Source organism: Eutrigla gurnardus, assembly GCF_963514095.1.
Source record: "Eutrigla gurnardus genome assembly, chromosome: 3".
NCBI classification, from domain to species: domain Eukaryota; kingdom Metazoa; phylum Chordata; class Actinopteri; order Perciformes; family Triglidae; genus Eutrigla; species Eutrigla gurnardus.
Genome location: NC_139917.1, coordinates 18,239,773 through 18,267,644, shown reverse-complemented (window position 1 = coordinate 18,267,644; position 27,872 = coordinate 18,239,773). Strand labels below are relative to the sequence as shown.

Here is a 27,872-nt window from a genome sequence, read left to right as displayed (position 1 = left end):
GTGAGTGTGTCACGTACACATTTCCCTGCACCATCACTGTCTATAGCTGGACAGATTTTTGACAAAATGTAAAACAAGTCAGCAATAAAACAGATACATTGTGGCATGTAGTATTTCTAGATCGCTCTATAATTATTATTGTCTTTATTTAACTAAGCACCGACCTCATTTCCGTTAAATGTCTTATAAACTTCTCTTTTTTAAAGAATGTATTTTCCCTTTCACAGGCATGTTTTCACCAAATGCTAAATACTGAGTGTAAATCTTGCAGACACCTGTTATCGGACGTTGCTGATGGAGCTGATAATATTAGGTGATTCATTGATTAGTATATTGGCAGGAATTGAATCAGCAATCATTTTAACAACAACTGTATTCATCGTTTTAAACAAAAGTGCCCTGTCTCCATGTTCCCAGGTGTTCATATTTGCTCTTCTGTATTATTAAATTGAATATTTTGCGGTTTTGGTGATTGGACAAAAGAGATGATTTATAGGTTAATCGAGAAAGCCCTCCCCTCCCTCCTGACACTACATGGTTTCGCGGCTGCAGTGACTCATTCTGCCGTCTGGTTTCGTGTTGCAATCAAGGTGTGGTCATGACGTCACACAGGTGCACGAAACGGTTGCTGTCACACGGCGTCGTTGTAGTCTCTTTGGAAATGAGAAAAGAAAACGATTGAAAACACGAACATAATAATAATAACAATAATAATAATAATAATAATAATAATAATAATAATAATAATAATAGTAATAATAATAATAATAATAATAATAACATCAGCTGTTTGAGACAGCAGAAGAGCTTTTATATTATGTTCTGTAATTCTCGTAAATTCATAACATTGTTAATGCAATCATGTATATGTAGCCTACAAATGAAAAGAAAATACATTTTAAACCAGATGTATATGATATTTTAGCTCTTGCCGTAAATCTTTTAGTAGGCTACGGTCCTTTGTGGTAATCTTATTTATTTATTTATTTAATTTCCGACATTAGAGCCCAGTAAGCGGTTTCGCCTACGGCAATTTTTAGGAAGTTAACTTCAATTCGCTGTTTATTTTATTGAGCAACCCGCAGTTCCCAATAAAAGCCATGACGCACCGCCTCCAGCAGGGTGCCGGCCGCGCTGTGGCAGCAGGGTGGGGTCGGGGGCGAGCGAGGCGGAGTCTGCGCTGAGGTGACGCTTCTTTTACTCTTTTCTGCTCAGTGGACTGTCGGCCAGCAGCAGCAGCGGTAGCAGCAGCAGCGGCGGAGGAGAAGAAAGTGGAGCGAAGTGAGGAGAAATATAGAGAAGTGTTCCCCCCTCCCAAAGAAAGCAACACGGACCTGGAATAATCTTAAACCCTCCGTGTGTTTCGGCAGGTAAGACTGGCTGAATGTTTGCACTTTCTCCAACTGCTCAGTGTCTTTGTTACCGACGCCTGTGTCTTTTTGTCCTCGGTATTTTTTTATTTAGAGTAGTTTATATGCTGCCTTCTATACGAACGTGTGTGTTCATGTGGGGTTTACTTGAATGTTTCATCTTTGTCCTACCTGGGCGTAGATCCAGCCTTGTGTTTGGAGTTCATTTCCGCATGCCTCAAACTGCCTGCTGTTTCGCAGTAAAGCGCGAGCTCTCCAGGCCCCAAAAGTTTCCTTTCTTACATCAACACATTGTTTTACTCTTCAAAGTGTCAAATTGCTCGTCATGCCCAATCAAATGGATGTTTTTTTAGCCCCAGTATCGATTCACCTTGACGTCACTTGTCAATAGAGTCCCCACAGTGTCATTATTGGTGTCCAAGCGCGCGCGCGTATGTATTATACGCCTGTGTCCGCGTGCGAGAGAGGCGTGCGAAGAGAACGAGACTATTAGATATCTGTGTTGAAGAGAGGACGCAAAAGGTTACAGAATTAGTATCAGGGGTAATATCACGCATGAAATATATTGGACACGTTGGCAAGACAACAGCAGACCATTTATTACCCCAGCTAACTTGTACACTTAATTGATTATTGACTAATTGATTATCTTATGTGTGTGTATATATTGTATTATGTTTTATTTACATATTTATGTTTTTATAATAATAGTTAATGAATCGAGTAACTTTTTAAAGTAAAAATGCCCAAACTTCCATTCTCTAAATATAATAGTTTCTGTTGTTTTTAGTCCTCTATGATGATAAGTAGGCTATTTGTTTTGGGGTTTTTTTGCCTGTTGGTTGGTTAAAAATAGCAATCTGAAGATGTCACCTACGTAATTTCGTGACATCTTATAATCCAACAGGGAATCAAGAAGTAAATGTGATAATTTATACTGGAAATAATTGTTGGTTGCAGCCCCACTTTTAAATATTTGAGCTCAAACAACATTAAATAATACAATGAGCAAAGTGTGCATGAGGGAGTTCGTTCACACACACACACACACACACACACACACACACACACACACACACACACACACACACACACACACATCTGTGACAGTGAATAGTGAATCATGTCCCTAAAATGTGCTGCTGTTATCATAGCACCCACTCCCACACAGCCGTTCGTGCCAGCAGTGATATCTCCAGGTGTTGACAAATCCTCCATGATGTCATTAGCTTAGTTGGCAGACGCTCCGGACTTGACAGGGCAGCAGTTTTTCAATCATACCAACATATCATTTATTACATGTTCACTTAAGTGAGTGAGACTGAAATTGACACCCATTTAAATTACTTTTATCCGCTTTTTTCTTATGTGATTAAGCGCCGGGGTGGTGTCCATGGCCAAAGTTTAATATCTGTTAAAGTCAAATTTAACATGGGTCACATTGGAATTACAAGTTTCTCTCGCTTGGACACTAAATCACATGATCCATTGTTGTCGTCTTGTTTGAATTATCAGCAAGTAGCGCCAAGAGTGGCGCTCTACGAGTTTGTGGCATCCGAATGGTTTCTAGTCAGGCCTACACTGAGCTCACCCGAGTCTGTGTCATCAAGTAGTGCAGCAGCAGACAGCACCCTGGTTGGAGAGCCGTTCCTGTCTGCCCTCTGGGAAGAGGGTGGGTGGTGGTGCGACGGAGGGGTATGGGGGGAGACTTACTGTAGATTTTGCAGCTACAGCTGTGGTGGCACGGTGATAATCCCCCCCCCCCTGCTTAATTCCCTGATACTGTCCTACATTAGCAGAGCAAGAGGCCAGGAGATCCTTCAGTATATAAATAGCTCTACACTTTGCAGAGGGGATTACTGTATATGGCATATATCCTCACCTCTTTGTTTAACGTGAAGGATTTAATTTTTCTTTTTCTTGCCTCGTCTGTATCTGTTCAGTGATGCCTGGATAAGTACGTTCCAGGCGCTGGGTTACAGCCAAGCGGCGCACACGTCGGGTGACCTGCGCTGTGTTTTGATAGCATCCTGCCTTTGTGTTTTACTGTTCCCATGGAGAAGGGGATGCAGAGAGATAAAGTTTCCCCATCAGCTTTGATGGGGGTCTTTGTGTTTGGACTCAAAAGGGGAGGTGGTGTGACAGTAGATCAAAATCTACACGGGGTTAACTTTCACATGCAGGTTTTAGAGGAAATCTTCATCAGACAATAGTTGTCGTCATACCCTGCAGCCTCCCAGACACTCGGCACTCCATTATAATTACATCCAATCACTTCAAACCAAAGAATTTTGAGTCTCTTTTGTTTCGGATGAATGCAGTTATTAAATAATTGGCAGCACAGTCTGAAAAACATCCACTCATGGAAAAGATTTCTGCTGTCACTGACAAAAAAAATAAATAATCAAACCCCGAAGCTTCCAGCATAGCACAGTGGTATAATGCTGAGCAAGTAAAGTTGGCCCTGCCCAGCTGAACCCTACCCATGACGGTCACTGAAATGAATAATTTACCTTGAACAATTCTCTTGGTTGGATAAAGTGAGGACAAGAAATCGTCCCTTACTTAAAATGTCAAAGGCCTAATGGCTGTTCCTTCCCATCACTCGCACATAAGACCAAAACCGCCCATGCACCAGTCTAGCAGCATGCTGGAAATAGCTGAACCCTACTGTTTTCCTCATGAATACATTACCGTTTGATAGATTTGTTTTCATCTCTGACTGCGTGTTCCAGCAGGGAGGAAGGGAACTAAATTACAGCACTGACTAACAAGACAAAGTTTTCACAGTTGCATGATTTGGCCGAGTCGTACATCTCAGCATAGTGACTCCGATGAGTCCTGTGGTGCCTGTTTTCTTTTCTCCTCCTCCCGCCCTCTCCCTTAATTACACTTCTATGAGAGATTGAGAAAAGCGATGACGGCGAGGGTGTGGTTGAAACAGAACGCTTATCAACGGGAAGCTCGATTTTGTTAGATGTGCGACATGAAGGAAATCTCACAGGGAACTTATTTTGTGCATATGGTCACAAATCCCATACCTCGTTTTTTTTTTATTGTTTTCTTTTGAAGGATTTCAAGCTCTCTCGGGTGGAGAAAGTTGTGCAACCCAGGGGCCTGTGCATACTTTACAAAACACTGGATAAACTGAAAAATGCATGGGTGTTTTAAACAATCGAGGCTGTTACTTCTCCTCCTTCATAATGTTCCTTATAATTTTGGGGGGTTTTAATCCTACAACAGCAGTAAAACAAATGACACGATTATTTTCAGAATAAGTCACTTAAATCTTCATAATGCTGGCTTTCACTCTTCAAATATTTAGAATCTGTTGTTCTTTTGTTTTGGTTTTTCTTAAAGTAGAACAAACTGGTTTCAGCGGAGTGTCATATTCTTTAGAGCCCCTTTAGACTTTTGCCCCACTCTCTAAAAACGCACCCCCTCCCTCTCCCTCGTGTGTCTAATCTCCCTGAAAAATTAATCATCTGTCACATCGCCTTAGTGCTCAGCCGCACACCGATGCGTGGCAGTTCAAGAAAAAGAAAAAAGAAAAAAAAAACGCCTCCTTGTCAGACCTTTTTAAACAGGGCTTTGGGTGCAGCTGCCAAAGTTGGCCATTAAACAGACAGAGCCATCTTGATGAGCTTCAAGCCCTTTTGGTTGCATCCAGCGGGGACACTTGAGACCCGGTTTCCTTTTCACTATGACAGCAGTCAGTGGGACAATGTGGCTACTCTTTTCCTCTCTGCCCCAAACAAAGTAACACAGAGGCTCTCTGTGCTCTATCGGAGACTCACTTCATCCTCTTCCTTCCTAACGCCAACCAAACAACAAGGAGAGGGGCACATCCTGTGTACTGTACGTCCAAAATCATTGCCCAAAAAACAATTTCATATGTTTTTTTGTTGTTTAATTCAAATTAAAGCTAGCCTTTCAGTTGTCATATCTTTATGATGTATGTATTGCTCTCCTGATATGGATGTACTTCTGTCTGTCTCTCAACATGTGGTTGATGCGTGGTGAACTTTGCGGGCCTTTTTTTTTAAATGAGGGTTTCATTGTCAAGGGGTACACCCCCTTTTTTTTTTACTCATCCCCCCCCCTTCTTCATCAGCTTTGTGAAATCTAATCCTGCTCTGCGCTCGGGCACCTCCTCTGAGATGGCTCACATTTCCCCTGATTCACAGCGAGATCCCACAGGGAGTAAACGACTACACAGCCACCATGCTGTATATCTGCTGGCTTAATTCAACTCATTAAAGTAGCTAGCAGTGAATCAACTGACAGATCCGGGACCATTATCCATTGTGGTGCTTATTTTATTCATTGGTATGCTCACTGTGGTTGACTGCGTTGTCGGGGATGTTTCCAGATCAGCCAAGGGGAGGGGAGAGTGTGCGCGCTGTGCTGGATCCGCCACATTTTGGACTGATTCAGTTTCTGTGTTGCTCAAGTGCACACCAGCAGTATCTCATTGTGTCTGTTTCTCTGTGGCCTCTTGGCATTCTGGCGTTGCTATGGTCTGGATTTCATCAACTGCCTGTTACAGCCAATTGACGAACGCTCTTAGTCAGAATGTGGACTCGAAGCCGTGCTCTTTCTGAACCCGGTGCGTGACGTGACACAGCCTGCGGTGATCATCGTTTTGCGTCTGCAGTACGTAGGGAACAGCTGTGAAAGTGCAACTTCTCCTAATACCCCTCCCCCCCCCCCCCCCCAACCGAGCAGACCAGAGCAGTCGGTGAGTCAGATAATGTTGACCACCACTTCCTGTCACCCACCACAATTAATCCATTAGCTGTGCACCGCTTCACATCCTCTCTTATTGATTTATAACAAACGACCAGCACCGGCTGCCTCCATTACAGTGCCATAACTGCTGTCGTTGGGCCAATAGGAGATGGTGGTGGTGGTGGGGTGGGGACTGAACCCCGACTGTGTGGAGAAGGAATACAGAGAGCACAATGTCAAGTGCTCTGGAGGCTCAGCTGGCCGCACCAGCCATTTACTGTGTGGGGAGGATTTGGGCCGTGTGAGTGCAGGGTGTTGTGTTAAAGTCATCTGGGGAAACGGGTTATTGTAAGAGAAGTGTGTGTGTGTGCGTGCGTGTTGCATGTCAGGGGACATATGTGACAGGGTGTGTGCGTGTGGGGGCAGCCTACATGTCAAATAGTTGATCTGTGCAGATGGTGCCGAAAGCTTTACAGATGTGTGGTAACATAATCTGCTTTATTTGCATGTCAGCCTAAACATGACATGAGCAGGCCTGTTAGAAACGACTGACAGCAGATGAGTGTAAGTTTCTAAAACAAGATCCTTGCTACAATAATGTTCTTTGAGACACAAACGAAAGATTGTGAACTGATTGATACTTCTATATGATGTTACCAGGAGATGGTTAGCTAAGCTTCATTCAGATGCGTGCAGGATGATTTCCTGTCATCTTTTACTCCTAAGTTTTCCTACCGATTAAACAAACGGGAGAGCTTTAGAGGTGCTGTGTTTTGTTATCTTTGGACAGGCTGCATCCTGTCTCAAGTCTTTATGCTAGGCTAACTGGCTTCATGCTTAACTGATGTGAGAGTGATATCAATGCTCTCGGCAAGAAAGTGAATACAGGCATTTCACAAAAACTGCGCCTGTTACACTTGCACTAATTTCGCAAGCCTCGTCTTCTCAAGCAGGCATGTAAAAGCCCAGCAGAGCGCACAGCAGAAGCCTGGCGACATGTTATTTACACCCCCCGCCTGCCAAACAGGCATGAGGCTGAATAACAAATCACAGCAAACTCTGTGATGTATGTTAGGAGGCACTCTGGAATAGGACCAGAGTACATCTCCAGCCCCCTGGGCCTCTTCCCTGACCTGATTCATTCCTGCTGTGATGCAAAGAGGAGCTTAGACCAGCAAAGTCAAAAATCTGGAACGCTGGAAGGGTTTTCTGTTCAATACGGACTTTTTAACATAACTTCAGTTGATGATTGTGATTATGATTAGGCGTATTCAGCCTCGCCCAGATCGCTCCTACACCCACACTGCTGCCACACCCTTGTTTCACTGCTGGGGAGACACTCCCTGTCTGACATGCCTGGGGGGAGGGGGGGGGGGGGGGGGGGGGGGGGGGTTATGATTGAGAACGGTGAGAACGGCGTTACTCACCTTTTGTCACAGCAGATATACTGTCATCACAGTATCTGTTAGTTTTAAGTCGTGCATAAGCGAGTCAGTGAGAAGTTCAGAAACGTTAAGTGTTTTGTTTTTTTACTGCTTTTTGTCCAGCAGAAGATTTACACATGGACACAAGACCGACTGAATACACTGTGTTGGTGTGGAATGTCACACCAGTGTTTCACCATCGTTTGCTGAACGCTATCCATCTCTGCTATTCTGTTGCAACTTGTTCACTCATACACATTCCTGGTTTTACTGTGGCTGTTTTTTTACTTCTTTTTTTTTTTCATGAAAGCTCAAATTTAACAACTTTGCGGTGGCTCAGAGGTAGAGCGAGTCGTCCTCCAATCAGAAGATCGGTGGTTTAATTCCCGGCTCCTTCAGTCCGCATGCCAACGGCACGATACAGAACCCCGAATTGCCCCACCGAAGGCTGAATGTGTGTGAGTGAGTTAGATCCAGATGGGCAGGCAGCTCCTCGTCCGTCACTGTATGAATGTGTGTGAATGTAGACATGTGGGGTAAAGCGCCTTGAGGAGTCAAAAAAAAGCCTAGAAAAGAACTACAGAAATACAGGTCCATTTAACAAGACGGTGGGAAGGGATGGGTGTGATGGGAAGTGTTTTTCAAATAGTAAAGAAAATAGTGGCCTGTGTGGGTGGATGGAAGGTGGCAAAACAATGATGGAGCAAGGTACAGTGAGAGCGAAAGGATGCATCACTCATTAACTGGAAGAGAGCAAAGTCCATTCAAAAGTACACAGTCAAACAACAAACAGCTCTTAGTCAGCACTGAACAATTGGGGGAGGGATCATCTGATAAGCCTTAATGGATGGTTTTACTTCTAGCATAATATACAAAAACAAATGTTTTATATATTTTTTGGTTGCTTGGCTTTATTGTTTTACTCTGCTGTATATTATTTTGAAATCCAAACGTGCTTTTCTTAGATTTTCTTGGCTTTGACGACAGTCGTGGATAATGTGGGGGAAACTAAAATACCCAAGAGAACAGGACTTATCAGCTAACAAGCGAGCATAGCTTGACATCAGATGGGTCAGCGGATAAAACCCCCCACAGTACAGTGGCTGAGCAGAGTTTCGGTTACCTAGGTGATACGCGGGGCGTGTCGCAGCATTGCAACAGTTGGCTGAACCCACTGCCTCGCCCAGGAAAACAAAGACTACACAAACACTGTCCCTGATTTACAGAGAATAGGAAAGTTGCTGTACAAGCTGGAGTTTGGCTTAAAACCAAATGTCACTTGGTCTTTGTTTTTGATCTGTGACTCCAACAGTGGATAAATAACATTTTTGAATTTATTTCTAAGCCTTTTGTAAGAGACATAACTTAAATCTGAGGTGCATCTGATTTATTGCCATATTGATCAATGATATACAGCCAGGAGTTGCTTACCATCTTGATGGACAAGCTGTGGTGCTTGTGTTTGAAAAGAGGCCACACCTTTAGTCAAAACGGTTGGGATTCACAGTCATTGTAAGCGTAGTTTCTGTCTTGTGAGTCAGTGCAGTAAGTGTTAGGTAGCATGTCGCTGCAAGCACAGACAGTCCTCTGGGCCCTGGTCCTGCAGGATCCCGTGCCAGACTGGCTACAGCTGAAACTCGCTGAGCTGCTGCTCCCCTGTGAAGGTGCGAGTGTGATAGAGGGACATGCTGGGACTTAAACAAGAACATCAGGTTCAGGTGAACGTGTTGTGAGCACATGCAACTTTAATTAACACGCGCAAGCCCAAATAAACATGCGGGCACTTGCATGTGAGTTACTAGCCTATTAAAAGTGCCAGAGCAGACACCGAGGACGGACACGAACTGATGAGGAACAGGACGTGCATCGCACACGTACAATTGCCAGTTTTTCTTCATTCTTCATACAGACTCTAATGGAAAACAAAGCTTCCTGGAGAAGCGACACACACACACACACACAACTACACACACGGCGTGATGCCGGGGCAAGAGAAAAAGTGGGCTGGGTCAGCCGAGGGACTGGAACGTAACACGACACATCCTTATGCAACGCCGGAGGGCAAGAAAGATGAGGGAGTGGTGTTTTACATCGTGAACCGCTCTGATGTAAAAGGCAGAAAGACAAAGCAGTCCGGCTTTGTGCGAATTCCTTTCTTCCAAACCCATCAATTAACTCCGCGGTGCTCACTGCAGCATCGCTTGTGCTAGTTCCATAAATTTGAATGTGAGGTAAAGGTGGTAATTTAGGGTTTTCTAGCTCATTTTGTGCCGATGCAGCAGCTGGACGTTGTGACTTTAAGCCCAGACTTGTTTCATTAGTAGTAAAGAAGAGGAACAATAAGAGTAGATGTGTGATGTTGTGAACTATAACCAGCTGTCATTGCAATATTTCCCTTTCCCCCCTCCTCTGTGTCAGCCTTTGTTTGTTGACTTTGCCGTGTGGACGGTCCTCCCAGCAACTTCAGCAGTGCCTCTCTGCAGAGCCTGCAGAAATCAGCAACCACACTCCCACATGTCCAGCGCATGCACACCGAAGCACAACACACCCCGGCAATATGCTGGGCACAGGATCCCGTCAGTAACGGTCAAACATCTGAAAACACTTGTGACCAGCGCAGTGAATACACACACAGTGAATGAGCACATTGTATTGTCATGCATTGACTATGTCCATATGTCGCCTGCAGTGGCAAGGCAGCTGAGAGTTTCTGCGGCGGGTGTCAGTCAGGCTGCAGTAATGCCGTAATGAAAAACATCCGTGCATGGTCGGGCAGGGAAGAGGTTGTTTTGGATCCTCCAAACAGTCTAGAGGTCTTGAAGGACAGTCTGTATTTTAGTTTTCATTTTAAGGTTAATGATCTGAACAAAACAACTATTGTGAATTATCATTTTAATTTGAGTAGGATGTCTATATAAGGATAGAATACATCAGCAAATGTCGCGAGGAAAGTTTTCTTATCATAACAGAAGAAAAGTGCTACTATTAAACTACACCTCAGGAGTTCAAATTACTAAAAACCTATTTAATGAGACCCAGAAGTCACGTAAGTCTTATAGATGGTAGTTTTTGAAATAAGAACAAAAGTTACAGTCGGGTTGCAGGCGAGGTTCAGTGTGTGATGAGGAGCATGCTCACTGCCTGCACACACACATTCCCCCACTGGAGTCGAAAACCTGACGAGCAGGTTCCCGATCGCCATGCGTCAGCAGCAGGCTGCTCCCACGGCCGAAAGGGCGGCGGCTCGGGGTGAAAGGTCACTTGGGCTGGCTAGCATTCCTGACTTACAGCTGTCTCTTTGCCCCTCGCTCTCCCGTGAGCCTCTGCTGCTGCTCTGTGTTGTCATTTTCAGGCCATGGTGCACGACTGGGAGGGGTCATCCGGTGAAGTGTCATACTCTGTTTGCATATTAAAACTGAATGTCGTGGGAGGGAGCAGACACCTCGCTGGAATATTAATTAATTCATGAAGAGATCATCATCATTATATGTAACTTCCTCGTGTGGAAAATCTTGACATTCTCTGTGTTTTTTTAGGTTTGCTCCGTCGTTGTTGTGATAACGGGTGGCAAGCATGACAATGCAAAGTAAGTAATTCAAAATTCAGCTTGTTTTAAATATATTTTGGCATCATATATCCTCTTTAAAAATTGTGATTTTTATGTTCATTTCATTTTTAGCTTGTGCATTTTCAAGTTCACTTTATATTTATCATATCATTCCACTACTTTTAAAGGAGATGTTTTCTTTGATCATGACCTCTCCGACTTCCAACTATTGTTTTCATTTATTTATGCAGAGGTTACTTCCTCAGTACATTCAACAACTGACTGTTACTTCTGTAAAATGGTTCCTTTTTATGACGTACAAGGAACACACTAGCATTTCTAACGTCCCACAATTCCTCTCTTCATGCTTGGCAGTGGGTGAGGCTGACAGTGGCATGGTGAAGGTGGCACAGTGGCAGGATACTATGTATGGCATAGATTCCGGCATCCAGTCTGGAGCCAACACAGTCAGAGATGACGACGTGGAATACACCACCAAGCACTACACCATGACCACCACCGTCACATCAGAGCCTGGTAAGACGAGCACCAATGCACGCACTTTAGACCTTGCCTTTACGATATGTGGCCTGTGATATCATTGTCATCGTCTCCCTTCTCGATAGAAGTGGACTCCCACTACAACAGAACCCAGCGGGTGCGGGCTGCGATGTTCCCAGAGACGGTGGAGGTCGGCACCACCATCCTGTCGACTCAGACGGACCCGTCCATGATGACCAACGTCCAGCGACTTGCCGAGCCCTCCCAGATGCTCAAGACGGCAATCATCCATCTGATCAACTACCAGGATGACGCGGAGCTGGCCACGCGTGCCGTGCCGGAGCTCACCAAACTGCTCAACGATGAAGACCAGGTGATTAACGCAGCGTCATATCAGTGCCATATTGTAGTCAAATAATCGGTCTTATAAGATAATTATATTGATTTTAATGTTGATGTTGTACGTAATGTGTAACTATTCTTCTTCTGATATTGATTCTCCTGGTAATCTATTCAAAGTTCAAGTAATTTATCTTCTTTTCCCCCCCTTATTCTCTCATCAGGTGGTCGTCAGCAAGGCAGCACAGATTGTCAACCAACTTACACGCAAGGAGGCGTCACGGCGTGCCCTGATGCAGTCCCCTCAGATGGTGGCAGCGGTGGTGCGGGCGATGCAGAACACGAGCGACATGGAGACGGCACGGGCCACTGCCAGCATCCTCCACAACCTGTCCCACCAGAGAGAGGGCCTGCTCTCCATCTTCAAGTCTGGAGGCATCCCCGCTCTGGTCCGCATGCTCAGGTACTTCCTGTCAAAGAGACAGAGACACGTTGACTTCAGCCACTTATGACTTTCATCCTTGTCGTTGTTTGCATTTGCTGGGGAAATGTGCTCTAATAGTGTAGATATGAAAGGGGAAATTCCACCCTAAAATGCTGAAATCTGCCAATGCAACTCTAGTTTTAGCTGGACCGGCATTATGGGTAATGTAGGAGACTCTAATTTATGAGACAGGTGGAAGAAATTGGGTGCAAAAAAAAAGTAAAAAGAAAATGTATAGCAACTGGAGGTGCCATCTGTTGGTGATGCACTCTTAACCCGACTGATTCTCCCTCACAGCTCTCCCATGGAGTCTGTGCTCTTCTATGCCATCACCACACTCCACAACCTGCTGCTCCACCAGGAAGGAGCCAAGATGGCCGTCCGCCTGGCCGACGGCCTGCAGAAGATGGTTCCCCTGCTGAAGAAGAGCAACCCCAAGTTCCTGGCCATCACCACAGACTGTCTGCAGCTGCTGTCTTACGGCAACCAGGAGAGCAAGGTTCGTGTGCCAAAATCCCGTAATTTGAGAACGATCAAGATGTGGTGCTTGTGTCAACATGCGTTTTGTTTTGGGTGTGGCGTGAGAACAGAGTTGTTCGGGTGCTGGCATGGTGATATGGGTGTGGTTATTTATCGAGAGGCACGAAATGAGGAGTTTATCTGCCTGGACAGGTCACAGCTTTGTAAGAGTTGTGCATTGTGAACTGTTGACGGTTTTCTTTCATCCTGAGTGCAAAATAAAAAATAGATAAAAGTTATTTTCACGCCATCTTTACTGTGTACTCACACGGCCTCTCTCACTCTCACAGCTGATCATCCTTTCCAACGGGGGTCCTGAAGGCCTCGTTCACATCATGAGGAACTACAGTTATGAGAAGCTGCTGTGGACCACAAGCCGTGTGCTCAAAGTCCTCTCTGTGTGCCCTAGCAACAAACCCGCCATTGTAGAGGCTGGTATGTAATGTGTGTTTTTTTTTCTGTGTGAGCACACACCTGTACAAGGTTGTCCTACAGGTGTGTCAACTTTTTGCTCCCTGAACTCTGACTAATGGCTCCTTGTCAAGTGAAGCTCGACACGATCACAAGTAATGAGATGTTGCTGAAAAGAGCCGAGTGATCCAACTTCTCTGTTGCCTGCAGGTGGGATGCAGGCGCTGGGGAAACACCTTTCAGGCTCCAGCCAGCGTCTTATGCAGAACTGCCTGTGGACGCTCAGAAACCTGTCTGACGCTGCCACCAAGCAGGTCTGTCCACACTCTCCCCTTCGCTTTTTTCTCTCTTCTTCTCCTGTTCTTGAAAATCCCTCCATTGCTCATAATTTGCCACATGAGGAACATTCTGACGTCCTTCTCTTCCTGTTTCCAGGAGGGCATGGACAGCCTTCTGCAGGTGCTGGTGGGCCTGCTCAGTTCAGACGACCTCAACATGCTCACCTGCGCTACTGGCATCCTGTCAAATCTCACGTGCAACAATGCCCACAATAAAACTCTGGTCACCCAGGGCAACGGTGTAGAGGCGCTGATCCACGCCATCTTGCGTGCTGGTGAGAAGGAGGATGTGACCGAACCGGCCGTCTGCGCTCTGCGCCACCTGACATCACGCCACCAACAGGCCGAGATGGCGCAGAACGCCGTGAGGAGACACTACGGCATCCCCGCCATCGTCAAGCTGCTCAACAAACCCTACTACTGGCCCGTCATCAAGGTAGAGCAAAGGAAGGATAGGGGGTTGCATGTATCTTACTGCCCCTTGTTTGAACCCAAAGGTTAATATAGATGGGGGGAAGGACTGTTTTTAATGCACAAAAGATGATGAAAAGGTCTCTATAAAGAAAATCAGAGGTAGACTGAAAGCTGGTGGTGTGAGGGAGCATACGGACCGTGACACAAACGCATTGAGGTGTTGAGAGAGACAGTACAAAGTGGTGAGACAGATGGACAGAGGGGTGTGCAGGTCCGGCAGGAGGCCAGAGTCTCCATCAACCTGAACGAGCATGAAATGACATGACAGCAGGAACAGTATGTTTTACAAGACCAGGCTTTTGGGGGGGTGGTGGGGCAACAGTATCATGACTGTATCTTTTTTTTAAATCTTTCTCTCTTTGCTTGAAGGCCGTGGTCGGCTTGATCCGCAACCTGGCCCTGTGCCCAGAGAACCAGGCCCCTCTGAGGGACGCTGGAGCGATCCCCCATCTGGTCGAACTGCTGCTCAAAGCCCACGAGGACGCCCAGAAACATGGTTCATCCACCCAGCAGACATACCAGGTACATGAGGGGCTAGTTTGAGAGGATTCTAATGGTCGGCGATTAACTATGCGTGGGTTTAACAGATTTGAAATTAGTAGTTGTGAATTATTCATCAGCATCTGTATCCTTGAATAATATGTCTTCTTTTCATGCTACCCCTCAGGATGGAGTGAGGATGGAGGAGATTGTGGAGGGCTCCACAGGAGCTCTGCACATTCTGGCGAGAGATCCCATCAACAGAGCGGATATCGCCAACCTGCGGACCATTCCCCTGTTTGTTCAGGTAAAGGAAACTGAAGTTCACACTTAGATGTCTTCATTATTCATCATTCTTTTTTTTTTAAATCATTTATTTTCCCTTCATCTCCAGCTCCTCTACTCTCCAGTGGACAACGTGAAGCGCGTGGCGGCGGGCGTCCTGTGCGAGCTGGCCCTGGACAAACCGTCGGCTGAACTCATCGACAGCGAGGGAGCGTCGGCTCCACTGATGGACCTGCTGCACTCCAACAACGAGGGCATCGGTAGGACACCCGGATAATGCACTGCAATAAGCTTACCGTAATATAGCATTTAGTCGTAGGTGGACAGCAACAAAGTCAATTTACTCGAGTGCTGTACTTAACTGTAAGTGAAATGTCCAGGTACTCCCCTCTACTTGAACATGTCCATTTTGTGAGACAGTATACTTGTATTCCACTGCTTATGGTAAAATACAATATTAAAATAATCCAATACCAAAATACGTAGTTTTACTGCCTACATGGGTAGTTTGACTGGATGAAATCTTAAGATACTAACCAGAAGTTAATTAATTGATAACTGAACACAGACCAGACTGCAGATAATGTTACATTTCCAACTAATATAGTTTATCAGAGTAACTGCAAGATGCTAAAAATGTAGCATACAAATATGCAAAGTAATATAACAAAAAGAGTTTACTTCTCTCCTCTGTTTTTGCTTATTTCCCTCAAAGAATTTTCAAATATAGTATTGTTAGTTTCTTACAAAGTGTTAGATGAGTAGATCGTGTTACATTTGGACAGAGCCAGACTAGTTGTTTCCAGTCTTTATTCTAAGCTTACTCAATTGTGGACAGCCCACACCATACCACATTATTATTATTGTTGTTATTAGCTTTTTGTACATGGCTGAATGTGTCCTGATTCTTTCCCCCCTCAGCTACTTACGCTGCGGCTGTGCTTTTCCGCATCTCCGAGGATAAGAATTCAGACTACAAGAAGCGAGTGTCTGTGGAGCTCACGCACTCTCTGTTCAAACACGACCCCAGTTCCTGGGAGATGGTGAGTGTCCGATGGCCTCTACTGCCTCAACATGGCAACTGAACTTTTTTTTTATTATAAAATCTTTTAATAATGGTTATTAATACGCTGTCTACATAAAAGTGTCGACTTTATTTGACCTTTGCCCTTTGTGACTTCTGCAGGCCCACAACAGCGTCCCCATGGATGGACCCTATGCAGATGGTGAGCAACTAAGTTAGAAATGTGCACGTACAGCACATTCCTCGGCTCTGGGTCGCTCCAGCGACCGCAGTGCTAAAATGTTGTAATGTGCTAACAGGTTGCCGCCCTGCTGCCGCCTACACGTTCCATTTACCATAATCACCATCAGCTGGAATTATTAATTGTTTCACTTCCGGCTTTTCCTCTTTGTTGCTCTCTTCAAACATCAATACCTGTTCGTCTTTGCCAAGGGTACAAAGGTTTTCTCCACACCAGTCTCCTTCTCTGCGTTTCCTTATCTGCACTTGCATCTTTCCCTTCATTCCTGTTCCTTCCTTTCCTGTTGGCGGTTTTCCTTGTTTGGCCTTGGTATTTTCTGTACAGATCATAGAAACTCAGCGTCTCCACTTTCCTCTCTATGATCACTCTTTTCCAAGAGTCTGCCTGGAATGTGGATTTCCACTAGCTGGTCAATCCTCTGTGCTGCCACTATCATCACGGCAGTAACTCAGTTAGGCCAAGACTAAACTACGTGACATAATATGTCTTTTTTTAAAAGAAGATGCAATGACAACTGCTGTCAACTCTTGCAGAGCTGGATGCTGGTTTCCAAGGCTACGGCATGTACGGTGGAGGTGACATGGCCGTGGACGGCATGGACAATGGTATGATGCAGGACGAATACGCAGGCAGCATGGCCTACGACAGACAAGCATTCCAGGAATATTAAAAGGTCAGTCCATGCAAACGATACCTTCTGAGATCCCTCTGTGGAAAATAGGAGTAAAACAATTGGAATTTTGGCCGAAAATGTTGTTTGTGTTGGAGGCCATTGCTCATAGTAAGAAGCTCGACTAAGAAAGTAGGCTGCCTTTTTTTTAAAGTCTGATCTTTCTTTTCTGCGACATAATAACTTGAACAGCCTGCATGCGTTAGAGCTGTGAGTCGATAATGTGAAATCAGCTCTGGATTCTTCTATGTCCTCTTCTTATAGACCCTGAGGAGATGTGGGAAAGGAAGAGCAGGACCTGACATTGGGATGGACTAGGACGAAGAAGAGAATATAGTCTTCAGTAGAGATTCAGCCTGAAGTAATATATGCAATTATCACTGAGTACGGGACTCATATTCTTAACAGGGCTCAACTTTTTTATCGCATATTTTTGGCTGATTTTGATTATAACTATGACGATGCTTGTAGGTTTCTGTTAGAGAGCCTTTTAAGAGTGTGTGTGAGTGTGTCTGTGTGTGTGTGTGTGCGTGCATGTGAGTGTGTCTGTGTGTGTTTACGCTTTTGGGTGGGTATTCTATGCCAAAGAGATTTTATTTTGTGATGATAATCTTGTCGCTTCCTCTTTTCTTTTTCTTTCTTTTTTTTTTTATTTTTTTTTTTTAAAGAAAACGGAAAATAACAAATAATGGTTGAAAACACTGCCAGAGGTGGCTCTACGTGCACGGTGCACCTGCTCACCACTGTTTCTTTCTTGACGCCTTTCAAATAGACACTGCTGTCTACACCATAGTTTTGACACTATATACTGTCAACCTTCTCCTGCCGTGACCCAACTATTAAGAGTCGGTGAAGAGTTAGTGAACACGGACTCGTTCTGTCTCGCAGCACTAATGTAGTAGGAGTGAACAAACGAGGAGATGTGGAGGCGTTTGATGGACCTCCGAGAGAGAGAGAGAAGTGTAGGGCTGCCCCCCCTCTCTTATGTAATCAGCTGTAAGCAAGATGAGTGTTTGTTTTTGGGGAATTGTTTCTCATCTTTTTGTAAGTTATTTACTGGGGGATAATTCACGTTATCCGGCATAAGCAGAATAGTAACACGCTTGTCTTTCGTTCTGAACTGAGAAGACCGTATGTGACTGTAAATATTTGCAGGAAAACAACAGCGTGGACACAGTGGTGTTGCAGATGTTTGTGACGGATGACTTATTCATTAGTTGACACCTATGATGATAGTTGAGGGCGGCCCTACAACTAGAGCAAACTACTGACAGGGAAATTTGTCTTTCTACTTAATAAGAGTTTTTACTGAAAATTTGTTTAATAAAAATAAAGGATATATTAAACGTGATATGGTGTCCAAGTTTGAAATGATTTACCAATTTTATTTTGTTATTTTATAAAGAAAATGTAAATATTTTGGGATCTGTGCCATAATACGATTATTTAATATAATCATGATATGTTTACATCAATTCAATTGATTCAAATTCTTCTCCTAAAGACGATTGTTGAGTGTTGTATTTTTAAAAGTGCAGCCCACTGTAGTGGCGAAAGGGGCTGACCAATTACAATCCAACTTCTGCTTGTCCCTTTTTTAATGGAATATTTATCACTCACTTTTCATGGTGGAATCATCACGATTGTCCAAAAATCTCCATACAAAGGCATCTATAACCAAAAGAATCTGGAAAAAATCTCCATACAGTCAAACCTTTCCCCATTACAACAGCACAGCGTTCACCCAGTGTGGCTTGGCCTGTCAAAAAAAACAAAAACTTCCATCCAACAACAACTGCCACCTGAGTGAAAGTTCCTGCCTTTCTTATACATGACCAAAGCACAAGGGGGACCCCTGCTGGACTAGTTGTGTCCTTCATGCTATTTTCTTCAGCTAAAGGGCTCCTACATACAGTATATACAGGACTTACAATATATATTCCAAAGAAGCCTTCACGTATGAGATTTAATTATTGGTGTTATGAAACCCAGTTTGGTGTTCACCTAACTGGAGTTTGGACTGAAATCAGAAGCTATGAGGGACTTCAGTTCACCTGCACCAGGTGATATCGTCTTGTTGCTTCCTTTAAGTGAGTAATATACCTACTTTTGCATAGCAATTGTTGTTTTATTCATCATTTGTCATTATTATCACATCCATACAGAAAATATGTTCCCACTTTAAGTAAACACTTTAATGGCCAGTCGAAATGGATGCATGCAGACACAATAAAAGGTATGATACATATAACAGATTTGCTCCATAAGAACGGATTTGGTAACGTGTTACTTTAGGATTATTGCTTGGTTTCAAACTTTCATTAGCCCTTCATTAGAGCCATCATTGTAGGTATTGTACAGTGTGATACTCCACCCATTCTGAGCACTGTTCAGTTTGTGCCACGTGTCTGCCTATTCATTCATGCAACGGAGAAAATATGATAAGCTAATAGTCATCATTTGTGTGACTGAAGAGGCCACGACAGTCGCCTACTGCTGTTCACCAATGCTTATTTTTCTAAATAAGCTTGTTCAAATCGATCTGCATGGACTGCAGCTCTTAAAACACAACAGTCCACCTTTTGATGGCTTCCCATACACTCTTAATAAAATGGAAGAAATTCACAGAAAAGGTGCTTTTGTGGGTAGATATATCCTCAGCAGCCTGCTCCACTCTGTGTAGGGCTCAGAAACACCATCCACTCTCACGGGGTCTGAAGAACTGTAGATGAGCTCCAGTCTGGAGGGGGAAATGTCACGTCTGTGTCCACCAAGCTTTAGATCACGCTGTCAAACATGTGCATGGACTGCATGATGCTCTCATCCTGGATGGAGACACAAAGTTAAATCACTGAGGAAGCTGCGGATGGAAATTCACATGATTCATTAAATGTGCATTTGAATTGGTTGAAAAACGTTTGACGCAGAAGACCTTTTGGCACGTCTCCAAGAACTCCTCGATTGTGACCACCCCATCATTGTTCCTGTCCATTTTCTGGAAAATGCAACACACAGGCACAAATGTGTCAAACGGGAACTTAAAGGAACCCTGTGGTGTTGTCTTGGCGCGTTAAAGCCAATGACGGAAGATCGGCGGAGAGGCCTGAAAGTGGCGGCAAGAAGGGTTGTTGCATCGTCAGGCGCTTGAATGAATATGCAAGAGATGCAAACAGATTGGTGGCCTCCGCGTAAAAATGTTGCTCCATAGCACTACTTGTGGTAAAAATGCTATAAGGTACCTTTAAGACACTGTCAGTCAGGACAACGTTATCAACTGGAACCGCCACTTGACAGCAGTGCAGAGCGGTGGCCGTGAACTAACCAGTGGCCAGCCTGGCAATGTCAACAAAGCAAGGAGAAGCTCCGATAACAACACACACAGAGGGTGTGATTTACCTGGAAGAAGTTGTCAACATGCTCCTTGGGAGCATTATCCCGCATGCAGGGGTAGGTGTACTTCCCCATCATGTCGTAGATGGAGTGCATGATGTCTGTCATCTCCTGGACGGACAGAAGGGGGGAGAGGAATTAAGGACAAATCGAAAACCAGCAAGAGCTGCCAACACAACAAAAGACCCAAGTACCTCTCTGGTGATGCAACCGTCTTTGTTGAGATCGTACAGATTAAAGGCCCAGTTGAGTTTGTCGTTGATGGAGCCTCTCAAGATGACCGACAGACTCACGACAAAGTCCTGGAACGAGAAGAAGAAAACAACGAGAGCCACGACTGAGATCAGGAAAGTGACATCAAGGGAAGTGAGTAAAAAGGTAAAGATGAAAGCCAGAGGGACGGGGAAGTACAAGAAGGAAGAGGAATAATCAGTGGCCGGCTAGTACTGAGTCAATATTACGTGTTTTAGTGCTGTTCTTTTCTGAAATCCAAACCTGCTTAAATATATGTGGAACAAGCTAAGTGCTTATAAGGGTTATACTTGTCTTCCTCTTCGTAAGTAATTTCATAGTAGCTAGTCTGGAGTGTTTTATAATATATAGAATAAAAGTAGAAGCATTCTTTGACGAGGCTTTGTGCTGTCTGTCTTTTAAAAGTACAGAGTTTCCACTACGGAGCGTGAAGGAAGAAACCACTGAAGTGAGGAAAATTAATAAGGAAACAGCAGAGCGGGATTGAAAAGTCACCTCGAAGCTGACCGATCCATTGTTGCGGGTGTCAAAAGCTTCAAACAGGAAATGTGCATACATATTGGAATCTGGAGGAAAGAGAAAATAAAGTGAGCATTCAAATACTGGGCTTAATGAGAGTCGGTGAGGTTTTGAGTTTGTGGAATGATGTTAGGAGATCATCTTAAAGCCTGTGGTTTCACACACACACACACACACACACACACACACACACACACACACACACACACACACACACACACACACACTTTTAATTAACAAGAATACACTTTGGCCCTGCTCTAGGCTGTTAAAGCCGGGCCAACATTAAGTGGTTTCATACAGTTCAACTGTAAATCTTTTCTATGCATTCACACAAACTGGAATTTGATATGTATTTTGGCACAGAGTGTTATACTATACACTAACTATTTCTGAAGACCATTTTACAAGCTGAGCCAAGACAAAATTTGCACAGACAGAAATGTAGAGTATGAACTGAACATCTAGCGTAGTGTTTGACTAGAATAAAGACCTGCAAAATCTCCACCAATGAAGACAGAAGATGCTTTCCTTCTAAAAAGCTCCTAATGGTAATTTGGACTCTTGGTATTTTAATATAAAAAAAATGCTGGTCGAATCTTAGCAAAATAACTGTTGAATAAAGATTTGAAATATTTGAGTTGAATGAGTAGGATCTGACTGACCTCCATGAGGGAAGAACTGGGAGTAGATGCCTTTAAAAGTCTCTTCATTCACCAAACCAGTGGGACACTCCTGTGGAAATGAAAAACACTTAAATTACACACACACTCAATATTCAGTACACACATGAAATATTCCCAGTAAACTGTGACTGACGTTTTTGAATCCCCGATAGAGGACCTGCAGCTCTTTCTTGCTGAACTTGGTCTGCTCTACGAGACGGTCGAGGCCCTCCGGTCGGTAACGCACCGTCAACAGTTCAGCATCCTCACTTAGACTACCTGCATGTACGAATGGAGAGACGAATTAAATAGTTCCACCCTAAAATACATCCGATTGTTTCATTTCCTCCGTGACTGAATTCGTGTGAAAAGGGGGTATGATGGACTTGTCACTTGCTTTGAGCGACTGAAGAGCTGGAGCCGGAGCGGCAGCAGGGCAGAAGTTTGAGGAACCGCTGCTTTATGGTCTTCTTATTGGGTTTGGATGGTGGATTACCTGGAAACAACCAATCACAGCAGAGATTAGAGGCAGACAGAGTGGCTCACATTGGGAACACCATGTTAGACGGATACCCGCGGGCCAAACTACACTCAAGTACTTTGAATTACTTTTCCATGCACGCAAATGAGTTTGCTGACCTGGCTTTGAACCAGTGCGACCCATCGGATCAGAGCTTATTGGAGAGCGACCAGCATGCGAGGGCTGAGTGAAATGACTGAAGCCTGAGTTCTGACGAGCACAGGTCATACAGGAGGTGATCTAAATGTTCAGTATTAGTCTTTGTTTTCTGATGTACAATATTTCATCCATAATTTAAAAAGGTGGCCTTGAAATAGAGTTTAACATGATGGAGCTAGCTACTAGAAGTTTAGATTGATGTCAAATGAAATATGCCGGCATCTCTAATCTAAAAAAATGGGTAATGTTTCATCTTAGTTTAGCATGTTAGCATGCTAACGTTTGCTAATTAGCACTGAATACAAAATGCCACTGAGGCTTATGGGAATGTCGCATATTAAAAGCTAACTTGGTCTTGGCTGTCCGTGAGTTAACCCACGTAACCCAGTTTTTCGGCTGCTGACGGACTGAGCTAATGTTTTCTCTGGCTGCACCATCCGTGCACGTTTCTAATGACTGAGCCACCGACAGCTCAGTGAGCTGTTACGGGTTAAGTGAAGTGTTTCAAGCTGAGACACCACTGGAGTTTGTAGAAAAGCAGTCAGGATGGTCTGCACCACACCTATGACCCGCTCTTCAGAGCATTTATCTGTTGGTTCTGCCCGGCTCTCAACATGGCGGCGGCAGAGCAGCTAACAGCGCTAACAAGGGCAACAGTGCTGAAAGAGCTAACAGTGTTAACCGGGGGCGACCAGAGGGTTCTGCAACAACACACGTTATCAGCTGTTCCGCCATATGAGAGCAGCCGAAACCACACACACAGAGGGAAAGCGACTCTATTCTCTGCTAAGGTAGACATTTACCACGATATTTACATAGGAACAAGTTGTTTGCTGCTTTATTAATGCTCTGAATATCCTGTAAAGACTAATGGATTAGAATGATCTTCATTTAGAAGATTATTGAACAAAACATTTGCATTTCTTCCTTTTCCTATTCAAGCTCCCCCTCGCCTCCTCCACCTCCACCTCCTCCTAGAGCACCAGATGGTTGACACACCTGCCACAATAATGTACAAACAATCACATTCATCCAAGCTTTTATTCTGAAGCTCTCTCTGCACCGACATTTCTTTGTGTTCCGTCTATCTCACTTTCTTTCTGTTGCTGAAGGCATTTTGTAGTCTCTCTCATCCACTGACCCAAGGGCAGACGTACTGTGGAGGTGAGGTGATGGACAGCAGCTCACACAAACTATTGCTGATTTTGCATCTTCCAGACCTACAGGTGTCCTTCCTGCCCATAGAGGGCAGTGTTGAACTTCAGTCACATTACAAAACAAACTGTTTAGGGCCTGAAAGTGAGAGAAAGGAGCAACAAATATACAGAGCAACTATGGGAACTGCAGGAGTCTAAAGGTGAAGCAACCTGATGTTTTAAAAGGAAAACATTGATGATACAGCTTCACCCCCAACTCCAATGTGTTTGGAGAATGGTCGTCGGTAATGTAAAGTGCTCAAGGACTCTAATATAATCATATAGCAGCATCAGCACCACAGGTTTTCAATGTTTTACTCAAAGGCATTTCGGACAGATTCGCTAAACAAACTTCCCACTTCATGTGGAGAACATACATTCTAATCTGCTGACAGTGTGCATCCAGCTTCTGTAAATAAGCATAAATTAGTAGCATGATTTAGGTCTGAGGGAACAAACCAGATGCTATGCTGCCTAAGAATACAGCAGCTGCACAACAAACAAATCTTTACTCACTAACACACAGGCGACACAAAAGTCTCAGTTTTACGATGCAGAAAAAATAAAACAATAGATAAAATTGTGTTGTTGTTCCTTTTTTTTACTGAAGAACCATTTTGCAGAAAAAACAGAGACAACAAAAAGCTGTTTTCTATCTTAGGCTCATATTTTTAGACGTGAGCGATATTATTATAGATATTTTCTAAGCTATTGAAATGCTTTCTGAGAGCAGCTGTGTGATGTGACTTATTTGCACAGTAATCCGACAAAAACACGGCGGGGAGGTTGTTCGGGGACGACGCAGCTCATCCATGTCCAGCTCAGCTGTGAAGCATTATTCCAGATATGAGAGGTTAGATCGCATGCATCGGCTACACAGGATGTTAACATTGCATGTTAGCTTGACTGTTAGCCAATATGAAGGAGTTTTTCAACCAGCAGCCTTTCTTTTTCCTTCTCTGACTTAAATCTTGTGAATCAGCACTCTTCCCTGCTGTGATCAACACATTCAAAGACTCTTTCATCCAAAATACTGAGACTGAGAGGAATAAAGATATCCACGAAAAGGATGGACGCGAGGCTTTGAAGAGGCGGTCTCACCTCTTTTGTTACATCTTTACAAGTTTTACTTTTAAAGGAATTGAAAGATAGTTTCTGAAACTTTGTAAAGTCCATCAGCAGATTTACTGTAGGAGACCAGAGTATGAATTGTTGCATTTCAGTTCATGTTGAGGTTAGAAATAAGAATTACATTTAAAAAGTGTTTGAAAATGACATGGGAGAAAAATTTGTGTGAGGATTTAAGCCTCCCAAAGTAGCAGCTACATTTTGTATTTTATGCATAGTGAGCGTTTCTTTTCTTGGTTTTCTTCGAAAAAATGTAGGCTATACCATGCATTCATTAGTTCAGTATTTTCAGACATATTTCTTTAAAAAAACTTTCCAACTACACAGATAAAACTATGCCTCAGTATCTACTGTTTATGGCCCCATGAAAGACCAAACTCTTTTCCCAGAAGTACATTTTTCTTGAAGCAAGTATCTGTTAGCAAGGGATAAGTGAAGAAATGTAAAAGTAAAAGAAAATAATGTATAAACTGTGAAATAATTGGTAAACAAACAAACAAAAAAAATGGTGTCCATAAACATAAACTTCATCGTGAGCGTTTTGAGTTTACTTGAGAGGTCGTGGCCACTTCAGTGGGGTCATGCAGCACCAAATGAATGTTTGTAACATGACGTTGCCCGGGCAACAGCCTCCGTGATTACCGTAATCCTCGTAAAATTCAGATTATAAACATCCTTGTCATACAAACCATGGATACACACACATTGAAATGTATGCATAATGAGCTCCCCAGTCGTTGTTACAAAGGTGTATTAATTTGCCCTCATGTGTCATCACATGGACGCATCCAGTTGGTTACGTAGCATCGGCTCTGATTATTTGTTACAGAACAAGTTGATCTTAATACACTCTTCATCCAGCCAATTCCACTGGGCACCTACAACATGAAATCTATTTGGCTCTGAGGGGCTTTTATGTCAAAATCTGCTATCTATGTTATATAAATGCAATATTTATGTCAAGGAAAAAAGCCTTGAGTGCTCTACAAATATGCCATGAATCAAAATCTATGAAAGGGAAAAATGCAGACTTGTTCAGTCACGAATGCACTCTCTGAAGATGGTATTAGTTTGTAAATGATATGAACAAAGCCAAAGGATCCAAGAAGATGAAGATGGTCAGCTTAGCTTAGCAGAACGACTACTAGCAGCAGCCAGTCTGTCAGTCAGGCTCACTGTAACGTGAAGTGTAGTGTAGAAAGTGATGGCTTGAAAAAGATCCAGTATCTATAATATATGAACACAGTCGTAAACAACGTGACTTTACCAGCAGCTTCACACCACCATGTTCTGCTGAAACTGATCAACCCTCCCATAAATATGTTAATATAACTGTTGGCTGCTTATTTGACACACAATACAGTAAAGGCTGCTGTCACACAGTTTTGTGCCTCAGGCTGTTGAGCCGCAGCGCTTCACTCCTTCAAAAATAAAGCTTTGTTTGTGTCCTGAACGCCCCCTAAAGCCTCTGTGTTCCTGCACCTGTTCACTGTTTGGTTTACCTGCTGCTGAATGGATATCACCCCGGCTATTGTACCAGCCATTAAATAAACCTTCATCTTTATACCAGCCGTCAGTTTGGAAATATGCTGCCGTCGTGCCACTGTTTGTTATTTTTATACATCTATTTTTAAAGAAAAATACTATTTTTGGGGGAAGTTGTCACAATAAAGAGAGCACCAAGAGTACGTGAGAGACGAATACTGAGATGCTCTGTGATCTCTAAAGAGACGTGACTTTGCGAGCACTCACGTGGAAAATCAAAGTGTGACACACGGAGGAGACTCACTGATCTAATCACGAGCACACTCACTAGTATAATTTTAGATTTCCTCTTTCCTTACATTCTTTTCTGTCCTCTCTCCACTCTACTTATCAGTGTGTTAATCTCATATCTGTCCATGTTTATTAAACCACAAGGGGGATACCTTTTGTAATGTTTGCTTCATCTTTAAATTGAGGGAGAGCATTTACCACTGCAATATCAATTATCAATATCCATTTGTTATTTTGGGGCTGTGACTAATTATTATTCTGATCATCGATCGATCTGTTGAATTTCTTTTTTCTCAATCTAGTTATCATTTGGTCTATTAAATGTAATAAAATAATGAAAAATGTCGATCACAATTTTCTTAGAACCCAAAGATTTTAAATTTACGATGAGAAAAGGAAAAAATGGATGCTTTGTTTTTCAACACTTGATCGATTTTCTAAAACATTCAATTGATTAGTCGACATGTCAGCATTATTATCAAAGGTCAATACGGAGAGCAAGTGATGCTATATAGGTTTTCAGACACATATGACACATCCCCATCCATTTGCTTCACTCACAGACTCATTTAACTGTGACCGATACAGCATGTTGACATATTTTCCTGATGACCTCTGGATGATAAGACTAGGCTGTTGTTGTTTTTTTGTTTGTTTGTTTTAATGCTTGTACACGTTGCTTTATGTATTTATAACAATTAGCGGGCTAAATCAACGATGCATGAGCGCACAGGTCAGCAAATCAAGCAACTGTCCTGTTTCCTTTATCTAAAAGAAAAGATGACAAAGACCGATACCTGTAAGTGGGTCGTAAGATCTGTCCAGCTCTCTGGAGTCGGACAAACTCTGGTCCTGACTCCTGGATTTCATATTTTGTCCTCAGTTGTTGCCAGACCACCGCTCCGAACCTGCAGGATCTGCGCGTCTGAGCCGCTCGTCTAAGTCTTCATTCCTGTTTGGATGACACTTTTCTGCGAGCAGCTGCCTGTCTGTGCGCTTGCGTGCGTGCGTGCGTGCGTGTGTGTGCGCGTGTGCAGGTCGCAGATAGAAAAAAAAAAAAACGTGCAAAAGTCCGCGCAAAAGCTCGTGCCTCTATCCAAACTCACGTGCTCCTGCTCGGCATCTGCGCGCGCGCTCTTCTCGGTCACTTTGAGAGGCTTCTGTGGGTTTTTGATGTTGAAATAATCAGTAATAATAATTGTCCAAACATCCACAGATGACAACTGGGGCTGAGAGAGAGAGAGAGAGAGAGAGAGAGAGAGAGAGAGAGAGAGAGAGAGAGAGAGAGAGAGAGAGAGAGAGAGAGAGAGAGACAGGTAGGATATGTGTATATCTGCTGATCTATGCTCCACTGATGGATGGATGGTCTCACCTTGGCTCGGGACTTGAGCTTTGGCTGTGTAAGAAGAAGTAATACCTGCGGATCAAT

The 27,872-nt window shown here is 43.7% G+C and overlaps 2 protein-coding genes across 2 annotated transcripts; one reads left to right on the top strand and one right to left on the bottom strand.

Annotated features, from left to right (window-relative positions):
* Nucleotides 1–1,219: 1,219 nt before the first annotated feature.
* On the top strand, nucleotides 1,220–18,189 carry jupa (junction plakoglobin a). The gene is made up of 16 exons (XM_084006101.1): nucleotides 1,220–1,370; nucleotides 11,062–11,111; nucleotides 11,448–11,609; nucleotides 11,699–11,946; nucleotides 12,137–12,375; nucleotides 12,694–12,895; nucleotides 13,206–13,350; nucleotides 13,537–13,640; nucleotides 13,762–14,100; nucleotides 14,508–14,660; nucleotides 14,806–14,925; nucleotides 15,013–15,163; nucleotides 15,825–15,946; nucleotides 16,090–16,129; nucleotides 16,702–16,841; nucleotides 17,103–18,189. The coding sequence occupies exons 2-15, from the start codon at nucleotides 11,099–11,101 to the stop codon at nucleotides 16,836–16,838; spliced, it is 2,175 nt and encodes a 724-aa protein (XP_083862227.1). The 5' UTR covers nucleotides 1,220–1,370; nucleotides 11,062–11,098; the 3' UTR covers nucleotides 16,839–16,841; nucleotides 17,103–18,189.
* A 762-nt stretch (nucleotides 18,190–18,951) lies between these two features.
* On the bottom strand, nucleotides 18,952–27,466 carry LOC311010844 (A-type potassium channel modulatory protein KCNIP2-like). The gene is made up of 9 exons (XM_084005487.1): nucleotides 27,241–27,466; nucleotides 22,058–22,160; nucleotides 21,819–21,939; nucleotides 21,665–21,734; nucleotides 20,976–21,046; nucleotides 20,423–20,530; nucleotides 20,235–20,339; nucleotides 19,771–19,833; nucleotides 18,952–19,663 (listed from the first exon to the last, which is right to left on the bottom strand). The coding sequence occupies exons 1-9, from the start codon at nucleotides 27,311–27,313 to the stop codon at nucleotides 19,616–19,618; spliced, it is 762 nt and encodes a 253-aa protein (XP_083861613.1). The 5' UTR covers nucleotides 27,314–27,466; the 3' UTR covers nucleotides 18,952–19,615.
* Between the last annotated feature and the right edge of the window lie 406 nt (nucleotides 27,467–27,872).